Source organism: Vidua chalybeata, chromosome 1, assembly GCF_026979565.1.
Source record: "Vidua chalybeata isolate OUT-0048 chromosome 1, bVidCha1 merged haplotype, whole genome shotgun sequence".
Classification (NCBI taxonomy): Eukaryota; Metazoa; Chordata; class Aves; order Passeriformes; family Viduidae; genus Vidua; species Vidua chalybeata.
The window spans coordinates 131,269,492-131,289,603 of record NC_071530.1 but is presented as its reverse complement, the minus strand read 5'-3'; the positions used below and the strand labels follow the sequence as shown (position 1 = coordinate 131,289,603).

At 36.8% G+C, this 20,112-nt stretch overlaps 1 protein-coding gene across 1 annotated transcript in view; it reads left to right on the top strand.

Annotated features, from left to right (window-relative positions):
- The window catches only part of STK3 (serine/threonine kinase 3), a 129,105-nt gene that overhangs the window by 61,291 nt on the left and 47,702 nt on the right, over nucleotides 1-20,112 (top strand). The window contains exons 9-10 of the mRNA XM_053951610.1: nucleotides 9,078-9,270; nucleotides 19,383-19,558. Of these exons, the coding sequence (XP_053807585.1) occupies nucleotides 9,078-9,270; nucleotides 19,383-19,558 (369 nt within the window). The remainder of the gene's footprint in view (nucleotides 1-9,077; nucleotides 9,271-19,382; nucleotides 19,559-20,112) is intronic.

Genomic DNA, 20,112 nt, shown 5'->3' with positions numbered 1-20,112 from the left:
TTATGAGTAAAAAAGACAGCAAGAGTCTGCTTCTCACTAAGTACAGAAGATAAGTGCCTCAAATCTGAAAGTAACAGGAGTATCTTTGGTTAACAGGGCTGAGAAAACAGAATCAAAATGTGGTTGAGATTGGCAGGTACCAAGAGGTCATCTTGTCCAATCCCCCTACTTAAGCAGGGCCACTGAGGTTTGGCTGCCCGGGACCATGTCCAGACAGCTTTTGAATATCTCCAAGGAAGGAAACTCCACAAACCTCCCTGTGTAGCTTGTGCCAATGCTCTGTCACCCTCATGGTGCAAAAAGTGTTTCCTGATATTCACAGGAAACCTTCTTTTCATTATATGCCCATTGCCTGTGCTCCTGTCACTGGGCACCGCTGAAAAGAGCCTGACTTCATCCTCTTTGCACCTGCCCTTCAGATATTTACACATACTGATGGGGTCCCCTAGAGCTTTGTGTTCTCCTGGTTGAGCAGTTCCAGCCCTCAGCCTTTCCTCCTGGGAGAAATGCTTGAGTCCCTTGATCATCTTTGTGGCTCTTTGCTAACTCCCTCTGGTGTGTCCATGTCTCATATACTGAGGAGGCCAGAATTGGACCCAGCACTCCAGGTGTGGTGTCAGCAGTGAGGAGCAGAAGGAAAGGGTTGCTCACCACCCTGCACCTCCTGACAACTTTGTCTAATGCAGTGCCTAATTTGTCTAATTAGCCACTTCCATTAAAAAGATGGTTTGCTCTTAAAAATGAGTGCTGTGTAGTATATAGAAATGCTAAGTGTGTAATTTTTTTACTTACACTAATAGAATTTTAGGGGCTATAAATCATATAGCAGTGCATGAGCAGCAACAAACCCAGAACCAGAAGTCAACTTCTGTTTGGAGAAATTGCTCTTCAATATAAGGCAGAAGGTCAGTGCAGTTGGCAGCTCAGCATTTGCATACCTTGCTCAATTTTTTGTTTTTTGTGATCGTGGTGTAGAGAAGTTCTAAAGGCCAGCCTTGCAGAGGGCTAGAGGCAGCCCTGCCTGTAGTTGCACAGGATGTGAGAAAAGGGTAAAGGTTTGAAAACTTGACAGGCAAGAGAAAAGGCAAATTTGAGGCAGAGCTGACTTCTCAGTACTAAATAGAGTGACAGAATAAGAGAAAGCCATGAAAGTGGGCTTGTGAATGAGACTAGTTAATTCAGAAAAGAGAGGTAGTAGAAAAATAGAAGAGCATGACTTCAGCACAGTGGAAGACAGAAAGGGAGAAATTGAAAAATGAAGCCTTATGGTATTCCCTTCAGTGGAGGGATCACTAGATGAGACTTTTAAGATGACAAAAAGAGAAGGATGAGAGAGTATGGGTAAAAACTTCAGCAATATGTTCTTTCAGAATGCTTTTAGCATTTTTTGTTATATGATGTCATGTACTACTTTTTATTTTTCACTGTGGATGCTGACTTCCAGGCTGTAATTGTTTAACTAATATTAATAATTAACACCAAGTGATTTTTACAAGGCCTGTTAAGAGAGATGCAAGAACATCTTGTAATGGACAAGAGGATGTCCAAGTGTTCTGTAAAGTTTATATTGAAGAATTAAACATTTTCAAAATTTCCCATTATAATAAGATCAAGTAAAAGAAGATTTTTTGTACCTACTATGTAAAAATAATTTTGTGTATTTTTAATGCTATTGAGGTTTTTTTAGTTCCCTAAGTTTTCACACCATTTTATGGTTCAAGAAAATAATCTGTAATAGTTAGGATGAAATACTTAAACAGTTATGAAAGCTGGTGATATTTGGTAGTAAGGTTGACTTTTGCTATCAGTAAATGTGTGTCTAATAATTTCGTGTTACTTGGTAAGCATTGAGTAAAAAAAAGTTTTGAAATACTTGGTTTTAATAGAAAAAGCGAGGGTCAAGTGTTGGAAATGAAGAATATTGATGGTGAGGTGAGGAGGGATTTCCTTGTTGACAAAAAACAGTTTTTGGAGTGACCTATGAATATCTTCTGTGTGTCACAATGCAGAACAAATTTTGCTCTGGACTGGCTATAATAATTGTTTGGTTATAATGCAGACTTCCTATGTCTTGCAGCAGTTTCAGTGCAGTACATCATTGTTAGAAATTCTGAATTAATTTGAGCGATAACACCAGAATCTTGTCCAGTCGCTGTCACCAAAGGTTCTGATCAGCCAGAAGTGCAAACTCATCCAAACTAGGAAACAGCAGATAAACTTGTACCAGTGCCTAGGTGGGGGCTACAAGAAAGCTGAAGGACTTTTTCCAAGGGCATGTAGTATAGGGGTGATGGCTTTTAATTGAAGGAAGGTAGATTGAGAATTGATATTAGGAGGAATTCTTTGTGGAGAGGGTGTGTAACACTAGAACAGGTTGCTCAGAGAAGCTGCGGATGCCCTATTCCTAAAGTGTTGTAAGTCAGGTTGGATGAGACTTTGAGCAATCTGATCTAGGTGAAGGTATCCCTACCCATGGTAGGGGAGCTGATACTAGATGGTCTTTAATGTACCTTCCAATCCAAAACATTCTGTGATTCTTTGACACTGTTACCATTTTGTTTTCAATTAAAAACATTCTCTCTAAGTTGTTTCTTGAATGCATATTGCTCATGTACTGCATAGTGGAAAACTGCTGAACGTGTTAGGTGTAAGTGAAGCCTGCACTAAGCTGTGTTCTGATTTTAGTTTTTTAAGCATACTAGGCAGAGGTTAATCAATGGACCCACAAGTTATTAGAGGAAACCAGGATAAAAATCTGGAAGAATAAAATGAAAGCATTACAATATTTGTGTTTGTCATTTTAGAAAAAGAAACAATCAATCCCCTAATTCCACACTTCACTTCAAAATGATGTATAATTTGACAATAAGCTCAAAGGCTGTATCTTTCATTTAATTTGGAACTTGTTTGTGGAACTGCCAGAAAAACAGTAAACCAATTATTTTTTGCACTTCTGAGTGTTTATTATTTTCCTTTTGGAAAGGGAAAGCAGATAATACGAGCACCAGTTTGGTATAGTTGGTATACAGTTTGGTAGTGTATGAAGTGAGCAGTCCAGCATTCAGGGATAAAGAAAAATAACCCTTGCACATTCCTCTTCCTTATAGATCAGTTTCATAGAGCCCCATAAGAAATACAGGGCTGCTTGTATATAGTTTACATGACTACATGATCCTATAGTTCAAATGATAATACAGGTCTTTATAAGTCTGCAGTGATGGAAACAATCCTAGAAAGAGCTAACGACAGTCTCTGTGTTACCTTATTTAGCAGTAGTGACAGTAAGTAATGCATATATTTCTTCATATTTTAATATCTATAAATGGTTTTAGATTGTGTCTAGAATGGGAGTCACTATTCAGTTGCAAAGTAACAGCCACCTGGCACTTCAATTTTGAAAAATAACACCTCAAAAATGGATTTTTTCCCAATCATACTACTGTGAAGGCCTCACTGTAGAAATGCATAAACAGACTTGAACTTCAAGAAATACATATTTAACAACATCCAAAAAGCAAGAGCAAAGATTGGTGTTTGTGTTAAGTAGAGTCTATTGAGGTTAAAGTTCTCTTATGGACAGTGAATTGAGTCCATATACTATTGAAAAAGAATGGTTTCAGTTAACCTGTTAGGGGCTTGAATTTATTGATCTAACGCCCCAAGAATTTCCTATGTAAATTGTGAGGAGTTCTGCTCGTTACTCACTAGTATATGATTTGAGACCCTTCAAGAAGGAAGGTGTAAAGTGTTGTGACTATGAAGTTTCTTGTGTTAGGAAACCTGTTTAACCCTAATAGTTATATTTGAATATGTTTTTATGCTTTAATACCTTCTTAAAGTCACTTAATGTATAATAATGGGCACTCAAGTTAAAAGTGACTTACATAACTGGAAGTAGAATGGATTGTGTGTATTTGGAGAAATAACCAGATGCAAAGTTTTCACAATTATGTACTTAATTTTCAGGGTCAATTCAGTTGTCCTTCAAGTGAGAAAGAGTCACATCCCCCCTAAAATTGATTTCTATTTTTCTTTTTCACCACCATCTGTGAACATTATTTAGCATGAGAAGTTGTAAATTGTAATGTAAATATTTTTTACTGTTCAAAACTTTGTATCATAGACCTGTAAATAAATGTCCAGGTTGAATACAGTCTTCATGTCTGTATCCTTCCTGAGAGATATAATATCATTATAAATACTGTGCTCAGAATTGATTTTATGCCTGTTATGAGAGCTGCTCATGTGATGAGAATGCCTTGTGACAAACTGACATGTTTTGATAGGTGCTGAGGTACTTGTACAGGTTGTTTTAATTAAGCAAAAATTGCAAGTGTTGTATTCTACAGAAGGGTAATCCCAATATCAAAGTTGAAATGTTAGTTTAGGCATTATGAGACATGACCAGTCTCTTCTCGTGCATTTTTGGAAGTGTGATGTGAAGTGGATGCTGAGGCTGGGCAGCTATATTATGTGAATGTAAAGTAACTCGTTGCCTGGCACCTTACAGAAAACATGTCTAAATATTTGTTTCTGTGGACCTTTAAAGGAGTGAGCTAAGAAGCAGCTCTCTGTATGTTTTCTTTTACATTTTAATGTCGCTATGATGTGAGAAATGTTGAAGTCTCTTAGAGTATTAACTCAAGGAATTACTACTTCAGTCATCCCTTTTTTTTTTTTGCTTGGGTACTTGCTGGTTGACAACTATCAACGCCAAAGTGTTAATTAGTTATGTGTTAATTAGATTTGATTGCAGTCCTTTAGGTGTCCTGAAGTTAGAAATATAGCATAATGTTAAAACCCACAGCAGTGTGGAGCCAGAAACTGCTTATAGGAAGAATAAACATGGGGAGGTATGAGCATGCAGCAAGGCATCATTACCTGGAGATAGAAAACAGGCTTAAGTGCTGTTTTGTGACAGATGTCTGTTGAATGCAATGGGATTTGACTGTGTGCTGAAAGTTAAGTTTTTACCTGTTTTACAGATGGGTCTAAGCTTTGTGTGCTCAGTATTAATCATATACTCAGGTTGAAGTTTGGCTTTGTACGTTAGGAGCTTTTACAAAATCCTTGTGCTTGACCAAACTATATTGTGTGTTTATGTAGCTACTGCAGTGCTTTAAAAAAAGATAGCTGTGACTACAGCTACATTTTTCAAAGGTGATGATGAGGTGTTAATAGTAAATGAAATTATTTTACAGGATACTAAATTTTGCCAGCATGTAAATAAATCTTCCTTTAATATTTTGCAGCCGAGTTGGCTGTCTTTGCTGCCCTCTAGTGTTCTTTTAACATACCAAACCACAGGCAGAGCGATTTTAAAGGTAACTGCTACCGTATTTGCTTCTCTGGTTTAATTTTTTATCAGTCTTCATCCTTACTGATGTTTAAAAGGCAACAGAAAAATCCATTCATCTTTATCACCTCGGCTCATACACTTCTGTACTGATTAGACTCAGGTATGGTCTACAAGGCCAACTTCTCTGAATAAACTCCTTGTGTGATATTTTATTTTACAAGTATATAATGAAGCATTGTGTGTGGTTTTTGCTGAAGTATTTTTGAATTTTCTATCTTGATAGTCAAATCTCTATGATTGCATTTTTATGCTCTAAGGGTTGAGTTTGTTAATAATAACATTTTGGTAAATAAGGAGATCTGGAGGATTAGGCTTATAGGATTGCAGGTTATTGCTGGTACTTTACTTGTACTTTACATTATGATGTTATTCAGAGTTTCTGTAGTCTGTTGTTATTTCTGTAGCATTTCAAGAGATTTTAGAGTTCTCGCTTGTGTACATCTTCTGTCGCTGTATAGTGTGTAACTGAAACCCCTTCCAAATACAAGTTTGGTTGCTTATTACTTGTACACAGGAGAGCAGCAGACAGTTAAACTCCAGAGTTAGTTGTTTTTATTGTTTGATTCTTGTATCTGTTTTCATAAACAGTATGAGAACATGACACTTCAGCTTTAATACTTCTTTTTTTTTTTTTTCCTGGTTAAAATTGAGATTGTGTTTGTTTTTATTTAATCAGTGTGCTTACCTTTTTTAACAACAGATCACAAGTTCTACACCAATATTTATGTACTGTAAAGCATGAATCAGAATTTGTATGAAGGAATCACTTTCATCTCTCATGTAAATGTGCACTTCCATAACTTGGATCCACTGCGTATTTTTATTAAGTTACCGTTTCAGAACCAGTGTAGTCTACTGCCATATTAACTAAATCTCATATTTGTGAGAAATACTGGAATGACAGTTCCGCAAGCAATCTGTGTTAGCTACAAAATTAAATATTCTGGGGCATGCACAGGCCACGAGAAGTTTTATATTGTTCTGTCTCAGTACGTCATTCCTGATATAAGGAAAACACCATTCATCAAAGTTGTTGTGTACTTCCCTTTTTGTGACAACTGTTCTTCTAGTACTAAGGTGGCCTTTTGTGATTCTTAGTCTCCTAGGGGCTAAAAGATAACTGTTCTCTTTGCTGAGAGACAGTACTAAGATAAAGGCTTTTGGCACTCTTAGACTGGAAAATGAAATGCTATTCTTTGGGCCAAGTCCAGGTAGTTGATGTGACTGAAGAAATAGAAGATATTTTTTCAAGGAAGTAGAAGTTATGGAAGTGATAATTTAGGACTCAATTTCAGACTTGTTCTTATTGTTAGCCATCAGTTTCTCCCATTAATTCTACAATAAAAGTTTTGAACTCCAGGAAAGTGTTTGTTTAATTTCTTATTTCAGCTTAGGTAAATTTAGGGCCAGATGCGCTACGAGTGGATATTAATATTAGTCAGCCTAATCTGTAAATCAAATGTAACTGTGTCTTAAACTCAGAGATTTGCCTGCCTATATGTTAGAGATGCCAAATTTGTAGTGATTAATATGCAAAACACCAGTATGTTGTGAGTAAGTTTTATGTTGTATTGCAGTACTGAAAGAAACACTTGTAGGTTAACTGTTCTGCACTTTTAAAATGCTATGCAAAACCACTTTTGTTTCTGAGTAACCTATATGGAAGGGGAAAAATGCAATTCATAGAAAATACTGTGGTTAGCAGTAACATTTGTTGGTAGAAAGTAAAGAAAATTGAAGTTGCCACCAGGAGGAGCAGTACCAAAATATTCTCATTTTTTCACTGGCATGGTTGCCTAGTGCTGTAGCCTTTAGCTGTCTGTATCTTTGGGAATATCAGTTTTTAAGGGTAGAGTACTAAATAGAATGCAACTAAAAAAAAAAAAACCCTGAAAGAATGTAAATTAAGAACTCAAGTATTTTTGCAAATTTTTATGTGGAAATTAATTTTTCTTTTGACTTTGTAATTTTAATTTAAATCTGTTTAGGTGTGTATCCTGGCTTCATTTATGGTATGCTGTTAGCTGGACTATCAAAATTAAATCTGTTTTTGTATCTCTTAGTTGAGATGTAATAGAAAACTTTTTAGGAACTGATATTACTGAACTCAATTTTCTATATCTACCTAGACCAGCTCTTAGTGAAACAGGCAGTCAGGCCATGCAGCTTGTGCACGTGTGTCTGTGCAAGAGGCAAATTTTCTGCAAAACCAGGGAATGAGTTCAGTGAGAAACAGAAAGTGCTGCAAGGGTTTGAGTCTGGGCTTTACTTTTTCTGGCATTCTGCCTCTGTTCTCCCCAGCCCCTGCACTTACAAGTCATAGTTTAACATTTAAAATCTATAAAGCAATGCAAAGATTTAGGAAAAAGAGGATATTTGTTAGTGGGTGAAGACTTGTTTTAATGTTGCATATTACCCTGAATGTATTTAAAAGTCTTGTAGATGTGGCATTTGGGGACATGATTTAGTGGTGGACTTGGCAGTGCCAGATTAAAATCATCAATCTAACTGTTAGAGGTCTTTTCCAGCCTAAAAAATTATCTGATTCTGTGTAACAGCAACATGTTATTTGTAAGGGGCAGATAAAAAAAAAAGGGTTATCGATTCGTCTTCCAAACTAATATATATTTTGCTAATTGGATAAAATTAATTTATCAAGGAACTCCAATGAAGTTTTGACACAATAGGGGAAATGAATGCATATATGGTTATAAAACTGGTGAAAGCAGCATTTGTATTTAAATTATAACCATTTGACATAGAGTAACTTCACAGTGATGGATATTATTGCTTACATTTAATCAACAAATGAGAATGTCTAAATTTTTTTTCTCCTTGAGTAATAGGTTTTATTCATATAGAAAGTGTATATAGTCACAGTCCATCACATTACTCCTGAAATGCTTCAATGCTGTGTGTATAATCTAAATAAGATTTTGGAAACCAGTGGGATTTCCCATTAGTGTTTTCAAATATTGGTATTCCATATGAATTTCATGTTTCATTAACTGGATTGTCATTAGTGCTCTGTTTCAAATTCCTGCCCATTACTGTTACCAATTCTAAATGCTACTGTCTATCTTCTTGATATTATCTCCCCCACATTAGTGGGTAAGTATGTGCTCAAGGGCTATTTTTGTGTATTATTAACAAATTATTTACTCACATTTGTAACAAATGGAAGTAAACACTTGAAGTAAGTCAAGTTGGTTTTTTTTGTTTCTAAGGGGGACTTTAAAAATTCTTTTGGAGATTGTTTAATAGTTAAATTGAACATGAGCCTGTCATCTGGGGTTCTGTATGTAATGTCAGATGCTGGGCATGATCCTAAATTAAGGGTGGTCAGTACCCTTTGTGACAGTCCCTTGCAAAACAGCAAAATCTCTTTCTGTAAATTGTGTTAGTGATTTTTGGTACCCAGAGAGATAAAGTGGGTCATGAAAATCACAGAGATAACTCAAACCTGAATGCTAATGCAAAGTGAGTGTGTGGGCCCTGTTATACTTACCCTGCTATGCATATGTGAGAGAAAGAGGAGTTTTTATTTTCCTTTATATGGAAGATTTTTTATTTTGTGATTTCTTTTAAAGCTTTAAACCTGGGAGTCCAGCAGTACAAATAGGTCACATAAAGATAAAATACTAATTAATAAGTGATTGCATCTTACCTTTATTTTGTTTTAATGATCTGCTGTGTTCTGGCAAATGTTTGCCCTTAGGATGAAGATGAGTTGGACTCTCACACCATGGTGAAGACCAATTCAGAGAGCGCTGGTACCATGAGAGCAACCAGTACAATGAGTGAAGGCGCTCAGACAATGATTGAGCACAACAGCACCATGTTAGAATCAGACTTGGGGACCATGGTAATCAACAGTGATGATGATGAAGAGGAAGATGGGACCATGAAACGTATGTTGTTAATTTGCTTTCTTCTAATAATGTATTTTCTCATGCTGCGTGACAGTGTTGTATCATGAAAGGCTTTTATGTGTCAAGTTCTGTGGTTAAAACAGGGAGAGAGGGGATTTTGTGTCTCTAAGCATTCTATAATTTGTAGAGAAAAAGTTTACTATAGTGGGAGATTCAAAGCAGAAGCCTGGTTTTGGTGCTTTGCTAAGTTTTTCTAGAGGACTCTCAAATTGTCCTTCTGTGAATTGTCCTTTGTACTACTGGTCTCTTTGTATCCTGTCCCACATACATTTGGACCAGTTTCTTGGAGCTACACTGGTGTGATTATGTGAGAGGCTGCTGTTTCAATGTCAATGGTCCTGAGAATATATCATGACTCTTTGGAGTCAGCAATTAGTAATATATTTTGCTGCAGACTTGTTTTGTAACTCATGATCACTTAGCAGATCTATACTTTTAAGCAAATAATAAGCAAATAATTATTTGGACATTTTTTGGAATGTAATTCAACAATGGTTGATTTAAGGCAATGATCAAAATATTGTTGAAACCTAACTAAAAAGTTCTAATTGATTTTGGCAGCATGCAAGGGAGTACGTAACAAAGAGAAAAAAGAATAATGAATGTATTTATGTATAAAAATATAACTTATACTGAAATATCTATAAATACTTATTTTTAAAATAGTTAATTTACATACTTACTTGCTGATATGCTCATTGTTTGGCTGAAGACTACTGCAGCTTGAGGTCCATGAATTTTAATAGAATTATTTGCATGAATAGGCAGCATCAATAGATGACTGTAACTGAGGCTATAGCTGCCTGATTTCATGAGGCACAATGTAATGTTTAACTCCAGGCAGTTGCAGGGAGGGGAGGCTGTGGGGAGTTGTGTGTGTAATATAGAGAGCTAATATCTCAAGAGTGGAAATCAGTGCCAAATAAGTAACTTTGTAGTGTTTCATAGCAAATACAAAGCTGCATTTGTGTTTGCATATAGATACTGATGTAATTTGCTCAAGATTATTTGGAAGTGCAAAGCAGAAACTTTTTGTGTGTGTATAGGAATTTGGAAAAAGGCGTTTTGTACATGTTTCTTGTTTGGCTTTTTTGGGGTTGTTTTGGGCTTTATTTTGTTTTTCCTTTAGAGTTCTCAGCTGTTGATAAGATAAAAAGGGAAAAGATAGTATGAAAAAATTTGGAATTCTTTTTTAGCGTGGAAGTATTATGAATTAGGGTTTAGTGCAGTTTCTATGCAGCTTGACAAATCAGTCTTCATAAGTAATTTCTGTGTAAATAGTTTACCAAATTGCACCACACTATCCATGCAGTTTTTATATGTGCTGTGAGGAAATAACTGTTGCTAGGCCAAAGAGATCAGAACAGTGGCATTGGGTTTGGATTGCAATCTCTTAATCTGTGTCTTATTTGTCTGCTGAGGACATTGCTTTTAAAATGTACTGTTATTTTCAATTTTTAATTTATTCCAGTAACAATCTGTAGTTAGGGAGTTGCCTTTCTACACCTTCACATTTGGTCAGTATATGTCTTAATCCCATTCTTGTTTCTTCTCAAACAAGAATAATCCTGGGATTATTCCCCTTCCCCTCCCTCCTGTCCTGCAGATGACTGTCTTGAGCCCTGTAACTGCAGCAAAGCAAAGCCAGCAAACTGGATGTAGTTTGCCTCATGACAAGTGATGGTTTAATCATCCAGCTGTCTGGCCACAGGTTTGGTTTCAGCACTTACTTGCTAAAATTTCTTGTATTTTGCATTAGGCACCCATTATTTGCATTTTTTACATTAAAAACTAGAAATAATTCAAGAACTGGACCTCTGCATCTCTCAGCTAAAAATGAATATAAGCAATGCCCACTGGTCCTGTGGACATGTCCTCTGGTTCTGTGATTGTTGTGATTGTTGTGCTATTGGCTGAAATAGGAGCAATAGCAAGTTTCCTAAATAAATGTCACTAGCAAGGGACATAAAAATCCTTGCTGTCTCTGAAAGGCAGCCACAGATTTTGTGCTTTTTTTACTCGACAAAGATATGAGATTTTGGGGATTGGTTGCTTTTTCCAATATACCTTTAGAAGCAAGTAGGCACTTTCTGGATGTTTGTGTGATTTGGTTATAATAAATTATTGGAAAATTAGTACCTTAATTTTAATTAATAGTAATTAGTATCTTAATTTTAATCTTAATCTTAAAAGTGCTCTTTGATACTGCTGAATAACAGAACGTTGCAAACAAAAAGGTTGGAGAAATAAACTTCATAAACTAGGGAAGAGAGATTTCCTTTCCTTCCTAGAGACACAAAATATTTATGACAAACTTCTTATTTAATTGCTGTTGTGTTTAGTTTCATGTTTTGTTTCCTTCTGCCTTTTGTTTCCCTGCTCAAGGACAAAATAAGAAACAATAATATGTTTTTATTTATAAGTACCCATGCTTAGAGGCCTCTGGGAGCCATGACAGAAAATAACTAAAACCATATTTTTTTCACAAATAGGGAATTGTGCCCAGATAAAATTGGGATTTGGAACAAAAAGAGGCCTGTCCTCCTGCCCCAACATATATTATACAGTCTAGTAATAAACAACATTTATCCTGTCTTGCTTGGTATGCCTGTGCATGCTCTGAACAGAGACTCTGTGGTATGTACCTGGAAGGAGGAAAGAAAATGAAGAACATAGGAGAGTTGGGAGGAACTTAACTTTAGGAGGTTTAATGTGGAGTAGAGGAGAGAGTGAGAATGATGGAAATATTACTTCTTTTGTTCAGTTGCCTGGGTTTTACTTATTTTTGTGTAGAAGCCTTTTCATATGTCAGTGGAGAGACTAGTGTTCAGACTAGCTTCTTCACATTCCCCTTGTGGTTTTTCAGCAAGGCTTAGTGTAAGGGTTTCTGGTGCACCAAGAGTACTTGTGGTTGTTCTCTTTTCTCCTTTTCAGTAACATGCCTCCTGCTTCTCTTTTTTGCCCTGTTGAATTCATATTAGCTGTCTATTCATACTGGGCTGGAAGAAGTTGTCTCTTAGTGCAGTTTGGGTTTATTCTGGATTTCTGACTGTTGCTTTAGTCTTTGGTGAAGCTTCTAGATAGTTTGTGGTTGGTAATGAACATATTAAAAGATGAGAACGGAGAAGTCATAAGGTGACAGCTAGAATGTAGAAAAGTAATCAGGTTTTGTTTTATTACTTTTTGCCCTATAAGACATGAACATTTTAGGTTTGGTCAGTCTAGTTCTTAAACACATTCTTCCTTCTAATCAAACATAAGAATAAAAGAATATAATCTTTGGGACAGCAGGTTTCCTTCCCTATTCTCCCCGCCCCTTGCCCCCCAACAAATGACTGTTTTGCGCAGCATAACTGCAGCAAAGCTGGCAAACTGGAGATAGCCTGCGGCAAGTGATGGTTTAATCATTCAGCTGTCAGGCAACAGGTTTGGTTCCAGCACTTACTCTCCTGTCTTACTATACATAATGGTATTTTTGATAGCAGTGGGACATGCACCATGCTGTAGAACCTACATGTTGATAGAAAAATTCATGAGTTGGTTTGTTCATATTTTTTAGTGATTTCAGCATCCAGGGTAAGAGATTGTTTGATACTCTTGAGTCAGTCTTCTCTGTGATACGAGGTATATGCTTGGATAGCTCTGGAGTGGTGCTTCAAAACTCTTAGAAAGGACTACATCCTTTAGCTGTGTTTCAGCTGACAAGCAAAAACTGGTGAAACGTGTTTTATAGCAACTTATGTCCTAATTTCGGTAGGAATTTCATAAGGAAACTCAATTGTGGGCTGGTTTCAGTGTTACTGTAGCCTAGGTATTTATACTTCAAGGATGTATTTTCAGTCAGGCGTGTTTACTGTGCCCCCAGTGAGATGGTTTGCTTGGTGCCACATATAGGTGTACTAGTGCTTTACTCCTGTATATGTATAGAGGTATAGATGTTTACGGGCCTCTATTGGTTCTCAAGCCATTTTCTGTGACAGGTAATAAAGTTGGTCATTTATGTCAGTAGTAGTAGTAGTATATTTAAAAAATGGGGATTTTTTTTTTTTTAATGTTGTTGTCAATTCTGCTTTTGAGAGCTGTTGCAGAATGCTAGTTTAATGTGGATTTTCTTTGTTTTGCTAAAAACAGAAATAAAATGCAATTTGGCTGGATTGGGCTAATGGGAAGTGTTTGAACAATGCTTTCAGGCACATGGTGTGATTCTTGGGGTGTCCTATACAGGGCCAGGAGTTCGACTTGATGATCCTGATGAATCCTGTCCAACTCAGAATATTCCATGATTATAATAGTAGTATCATTGAACGTTTTTTTTCTTTTTTCCAGGGGGTAGGGGGTAAAAACCCCAAAAATTATTAAACCAGTTTTACGAGCCTTATTCTTAAGAAGCAAAGGAATGTTTTGTGCTAGAAACTTTTCCCCATTAAAAATTGTAACTTGGGTTCATAGTCCTTTAAAAAGTCTCTGAAAGCTTCAACTAGCTGACAGTTATGTGGATTTTCCATTTAAATGCCAGTTGCAATTATTTCTGGTAAATAGGTGTGTCATTCAACAGACCTCTCATTCTCTGAGGTGGTTGCTTAATAGGTGTGTGTTAACAGCAGAACTTTCCCACTCATGAAATACAGTCACAATTCCTGCTTAAAATATGGCTGAAGGAGGTGGCTGTGGCAGCTTTTTATGTGGTAGTTCACTGTTAGATGCATTTGCCTGGAGACTGAGGTCAAAATTCTAGGCTTCTGCCTCCCATTTCCCTACTGTGTTTTAGGGCACCTTGTGAGGGGAGAGAGTAGTGGTAGGAATGTATGGAGTACAAAGCCTAAGTACGGTATGATGTTTCATAAGCTCTGCTAGCCTTTGCGGCAGGGGTAAGAGCACATAGGTAGATACAGGTCTAAAGAAGGCTGAAAGCTGATTGCTTTACAGCTTCTGACTCTTAATAGTGACAAAGTAGTGTATTTTGAGGGAATAAAAGATACTGACAGGATGTTCACAGAAGCACTTCAGACAGGAGAGCCAGATGCCTGACTTCACCAAGCAGCTGAAAATGTTTCTCAGTTGAGTGGTAGATGGAGATCCACAGAATGTGGAAGGCTGTGGAAGCTCATGGCTTTTGCAAAAGGGAGAAAGCTTTCCTCCATACATGTGCAGCTGCATAGAGGTCCAGGGTCCTGGTAGTCACAAAGTGAGAGAAAGACTAGAGACTTTGCACTGGACATTGTAAACTCTCCACTCCAACATGCCAAACAAAGAAAATACCAGCGCCCATGCCCTCCCCGGAAATTGTAGTGGGAGTCTCCCTTCCGTAGGAGACGGTCACCCTCATCTGCTGACCTTACTTGTTGACTAACAGGAGAACTTTTAAACTGGTTTAAAATCAATTTGATATTAATATAATACTTTTCTGTTGGAAATGCTTCACTGCAAAATAATTTTTCGTGGTAGATGACACCAGTGGAATTTTACCAAAACATGTATTAGAATGGAGTGTGCATTCCTCTTTATTTTGAAATGGGTGTTGAGAATTATTTATTTTATTTGTGATATGCTTTTGAAACAGTGTCATAGAGTTAGTGTTGTGTTGTTACCTCATTCATTTTATTCAGCATACTTTTTGGAAGAAACTTGCTTACGTAACTATTTGGGGACATCTCTATTGGCTGTGTTCCTATCAGGGATATTGCTGAGGTAGAGTGTGTTTTCAGCATTAGTGGTGCTCTCTGTGTTTTATGACTTGCCAGCAATTTCTGACTGTTGTCAGGCCTTTCCCCCCAAGCTGTCTTTGCAGTAGGCAAGTTGTAGGGATCACAGGAGTCAGGTATTCTTAAATATTGAAACTGTGGAAAACATTTTTAAACATGATCATTGCTTATTGAAAAGCAAATAATTAGAAGAACTGAAAAATCCAGATCCTTCTAGAATGGAACAGGTTATTGCACAATAGGCTTTCAGTGCATGTTTGGAGTGATACTGACTGTGATGCAGATTTTTTTGTCGCAAATGTAACTTACTGAATAGATGAGTGAATTAATTGTCCTTAAGGGAATCTTTATGTATTATACTTCCAATTTTCTTGGTTCTTGAAAGATGGCTGAGAAGATAACATTACTCTGTTGTTCATGAAAGTTAAAAAAAGTACTTTCAGACCAAAAGGATCTCATTTTGGGGAAAAAAAAAAGGTGCAACCTTTATCAGTTTGCTGTGGCATAAAGATCCTGAGTGTTTTCTAAACTAAGTACAAAAGAGATAGGAGCTTTCAGATGGCCTTTAAACTAGTAGATGTCAACCCATTCCTATGAAACAATAACTGAGCCCGTTGGGTTAACTAGAGATTGAAATAGTGTCTCTTTTTTCATTTATTTATTTATAAAAATAAAACAAAATCTTAAAAATAAATTTCTAAATAAAATCTTCGTGATTTTTTACATTTGAGGAAGAAACAAACAAGAAAAAAGAAGCTTGAAATACCTCTGGTGCCATCATTTTGCAGTCATATTTCTGGTTTTGTGTGTGAGTTCTTGTATTTGCAGTGAAGGTAAGCAGCTCTTGCTGTTTCAATTGGGCTAACTGACTGTATGCTCAATTGAAATCAGAAGTGAGTTCTAAATTCTTATTTAGCAAAACAAATAAAAGACATTCTCAAAGTAAAAAATGAATGTTCTTTGCTTACCTTGGAGTAATTTCAGTCCTGTTGACCCAATTTCCATAATATGCATTTGGTGGCAAGGAATTCAGAGGGGTTGGTTTGTTTTCTGTATGTAGGTAGTCTTCTATTACATGTATAAGGAAGATATTTATAAATAGTTTTAAAACTTATGAGCAGTGCTTGGAAAATCTTTAGTATTGCCTTATATGTGAGAGAACAGAGACTTCCTTACTTGTAATGGGCCAACATTTTGGTACTTGGAGTTTTGCACAGAGATACTGGCAATCTTTTTGTTTATAACTTTGTCTCAGGGATGAAACTTAAGTACAGCCATCTCAACAGAAGAAAAAATTGGTTGTGAAAGGCCAGCAATATGGTGTCCTATCTTTTTGGTACAAATAGTTTCAGGGGTTTTGGGCAGTGATCACCAAGTAATGAACTTAGTTTGTACTAAGAAAGTACATTGTATTTATGTTTTTAATTCTACCTCCTTCATACTACTGTCTTCTCTTGGATCTATTTTCTAAATGTGTGGTTTTTTTAAATTTAGATTCTTCAATTTTTCTTCTGCTCTATTCAGCTTTCATGAGACTCCACCCATAATAATGTGTCCAGCCCTAGGACCCCCAAAACAAGAAGGACATGGAGCTGTTGGAGCAAATCCAGGGGAGGACCATGAAAATTATCAGAGGCGTAGAGCACCTCTGATATAAAAACTGGCTGAGACAATTGGGGTTGTTCAGCCTGGAGAAGAGAAGACTCATTCTCTGCATGAGTCCCCGGGGAGACTTTGTAGGACCTTGCAGTACCTAACGGGGAGCCTACAGGAGAGCTGGAGGTGGGCTTTTGACAATGGCCTGTAGTGACAGGACAAGGTGTAATGGCTTTAAACTGAAAGAGAGCAGGTTTAGAGAGGTATTTGGAAGAAATTATGTGCAATGAGGTTGTTAAAATATTGGAACAAGTTGCCGAGAGAAGCTGTGGATGCCCCATCTCTGAAAGTGTTCAAGGCCAGGTTGGATGGGACTTTGAGAACCTTGATCTAGTGGAAGGCACGCCTGCCCATGGAAGGGGAGTTGGAATTAGATGGATTTTAAAGGTTCTTTCCAACTCAACCCATTCTATGACTATGGCTTTTGCTCATTAGTGCTCTTTTCTGTAGTTATTTGGCATCCCTGCTGTTTACTTCTCATCCCTTCCTCAGTCTCAGATTCAGGAGATCAAGGAATGTCCTTCAAGTGATCTTGAGTTTAGTGGGGGCAAACTTGGGAGATTCTGGAGAAGAAGTGTCTGCTCTTTGGTCAGTTAAAATTAACATGGAATTTAGTTCACTGAATTGTTAGTTGTTACTAATTAAAATATGGTGAGTAGAGATCTGGGATTAGAAAAAATATATGAAAAAAATGTGGCAAAAAAGGAGAGAAATATCACCTAAAAATATGAGGAAAAGAAGGTGTGTGTGGGAATAGCAGACTGATTGAAGGAATCATTGTGGAGTTGAAGGAAAGCAGCTGAAGTCAAATTCACTGAAGCTTAGAGCATGAACAGTAGAAGCATTAAAAAATGCCAGAAGAAATCTTACTAGAACAGAAAAATTTAGGAACAGCAGAAAGAAAAGAAGCAATAAATCAACATGCAGTCTTTACTTCTATCAAGAATAGTGTGGCCAGCAGATCCAGGGCAGTGATTGTCCCCCTCTCCTGAGCCCTGGGGAGGCCACACCTTGAGTCCTGTGGTCAATTTTGTGCCCCTCATTTCAAGAAAGACATTGGGGTGCTGGAGTGTGTCCAGAGAAGGGCAATGGAGCTGGTGAAGGGTCTGGAGCACAAGTCCTGTGAGGAGCTGGGGGTGTTTAGCCTGGAGAAAAGGAGACTCTGGGGTGACAATATTGCTTTCCACAACGACCTGAAAGGAGGTTGTAGCCAGCTGGGGGTTGGTCTCTTATGCCATGTCTCAAGTGAAAGGATGAGAGAAAATGGCCTTAGGTTTTGCTAGGGGAGATTCAGATTAGATATTTGATATTTTTTTTTCCACAGAAAAAGCAAGTATGCATTGGAATGTCCTGCCCAGGGAGGTGGTGGGGGCAACATCTCTGGAATGTCTGGATGTGGCACTTGGGGTATGCTTGTGGTGATTATGGTCTTTCTGAGTCAGTGGTTGGCCTAGATCCTGAAAGTCTCTTCTGGCTTTAATGATTCTGTGAAAAGATGGCAATACAAAAATAAACATTAATGAAAAAATAGGCTGCTATTAGCCATGCAGCAAAAACAGAATGAATTAGAAAATCTTTAGACAAAGGAGATGGAAAGAGATGATGAAATAAGTGAAAGAGAGGGGAAAAACCCACTTAGTGAATGAATAAAAACAAGTGTAAAGCCAGATAAGGAGATTAGCAAGTCCTAGTAATCACGTAAAACACAAGCTCAAAATATATTTTCAGTTTTCACTTGTTAAAACAAATATATCAAATAAAAATTCCTATTACTTTGTTATGCTTGTAATTTAAATGTATAGTTTTGTCTGATTTTTGGTGTTAGGTTCCCCCCCCCATCTTATTTATCTCTCATCCTGTCTCATATTTTATTTTTGAAATATATTTTTATGTATCTTCATGTCAGATGTGTTACACTTCTAGCATTTCATGTGTCAGTGCTATGCAGGATATGGTCTCTGAGGTGACAGTTATGTTTATTTATTATGCTATTTAGTAATGAATTTGCTTTGAAATCTGACAAATGAGAACAATTTTCACTCATTTAGAACTGAAAATTTTATTTTTTTACCTTTAGTTTTGTGAAAAGGATCAAAGAGCAGGAGTTCATGCTGATCCCTATCTGCTTCGTGAAAATTTTGCAACTGTTTGATGATGACAAAAAATCCCCCAGGATACAGAGACAGGGTGCTTTGCAACCATCTGTAGAGGGTGATCCTGTAATTTTCTGGGAATTTTAATTGGTAATTAATTAAATTAAGCATCTAGACACAATTTGTGTAGCTGTATTTTGCAAGTTCTTTTTCTAAATGATTATTAAATCCCACCTTTAGTGAAACTCTGTTCCTTTCCTACAAGTGCCTGTGGACCAGGCCTTGAAGTTAGGGGCATTCAGCACCCCAAGGGATGCTTAGCACCTCATGTTATTCAGTCTCTATAACAACTAATTAATACTGCATGATGTAACTTCTCATACTATTTGTGTGTGCAATACTGAAATGTCTTGAACAATTCTCCACATTGTATCTTGCTACACAAATATCATACTTTGACTATGAGCTTTTATGCCAGAGATTCTCAGGGGACAAACAGAGGCTTGCATCACATACAGATGACTGTATTAGTTTCTGCAAACCCCAGGAAAATTAATTAGTGAAGTTTAGTTTATAGTGCATTAATTCTTTAATCTTTGAATAGTTTTTTACCTCTTTTGTCTGTTTTCTTTCAATTAAGGAAATGCTACTTCACCACAAGTTCAAAGGCCTTCTTTCATGGACTACTTTGATAAACAAGATTCCAAGAATAAAAGCCCTGAAAACTGTAATCAGAACATGCATGAACCTTACCACATATCCAAAAATGTTTTCCCTGATAACTGGAAGGTCCCTCAAGATGGAGACTTTGATTTCGTAAGTACTTTTTTATTGTTTAATCTCTTGCATGCAGTTTATTTTATATGTGCCAAAAATAGTTAATCCCTTTCTGTAACTATATTAATACAAATAAAATAAGTAAACTTCCAAGAATACTGTCCAGATGTCTAATCTTTGAGCCTCATCCTGGTTATTGAACTAAGTACACCTGATTAACACAGGATTTTCTTAATGAGGAGTGGTCTGTGACATTATACTATCTTGTAATTACTTTTTCTAAAAATATTTTTGGTTCCTTAAAATTCACGTGCTATAACAACTTTAAAATTTGACCCAATACTGTTAAGAAAAAGTAGAATTGCTATAGACATGGAATTTTGTTGTCATGTTTGCTGGCTATCTCAGTAAAATGATAAGCATTTTAGACTGGGTTGGAGCCATTTAATCAATCCCCTTGGAGATGTTTAAGACCACCTACTGTTTTGCACGAGTCATTTTCTTGGTACCATTTCTATAGCACACATCTCTTTACATAGAATTATTCTACCTAACACAAGTTCATCTATTTTAGGTTGGAGTTTTTACCCTCC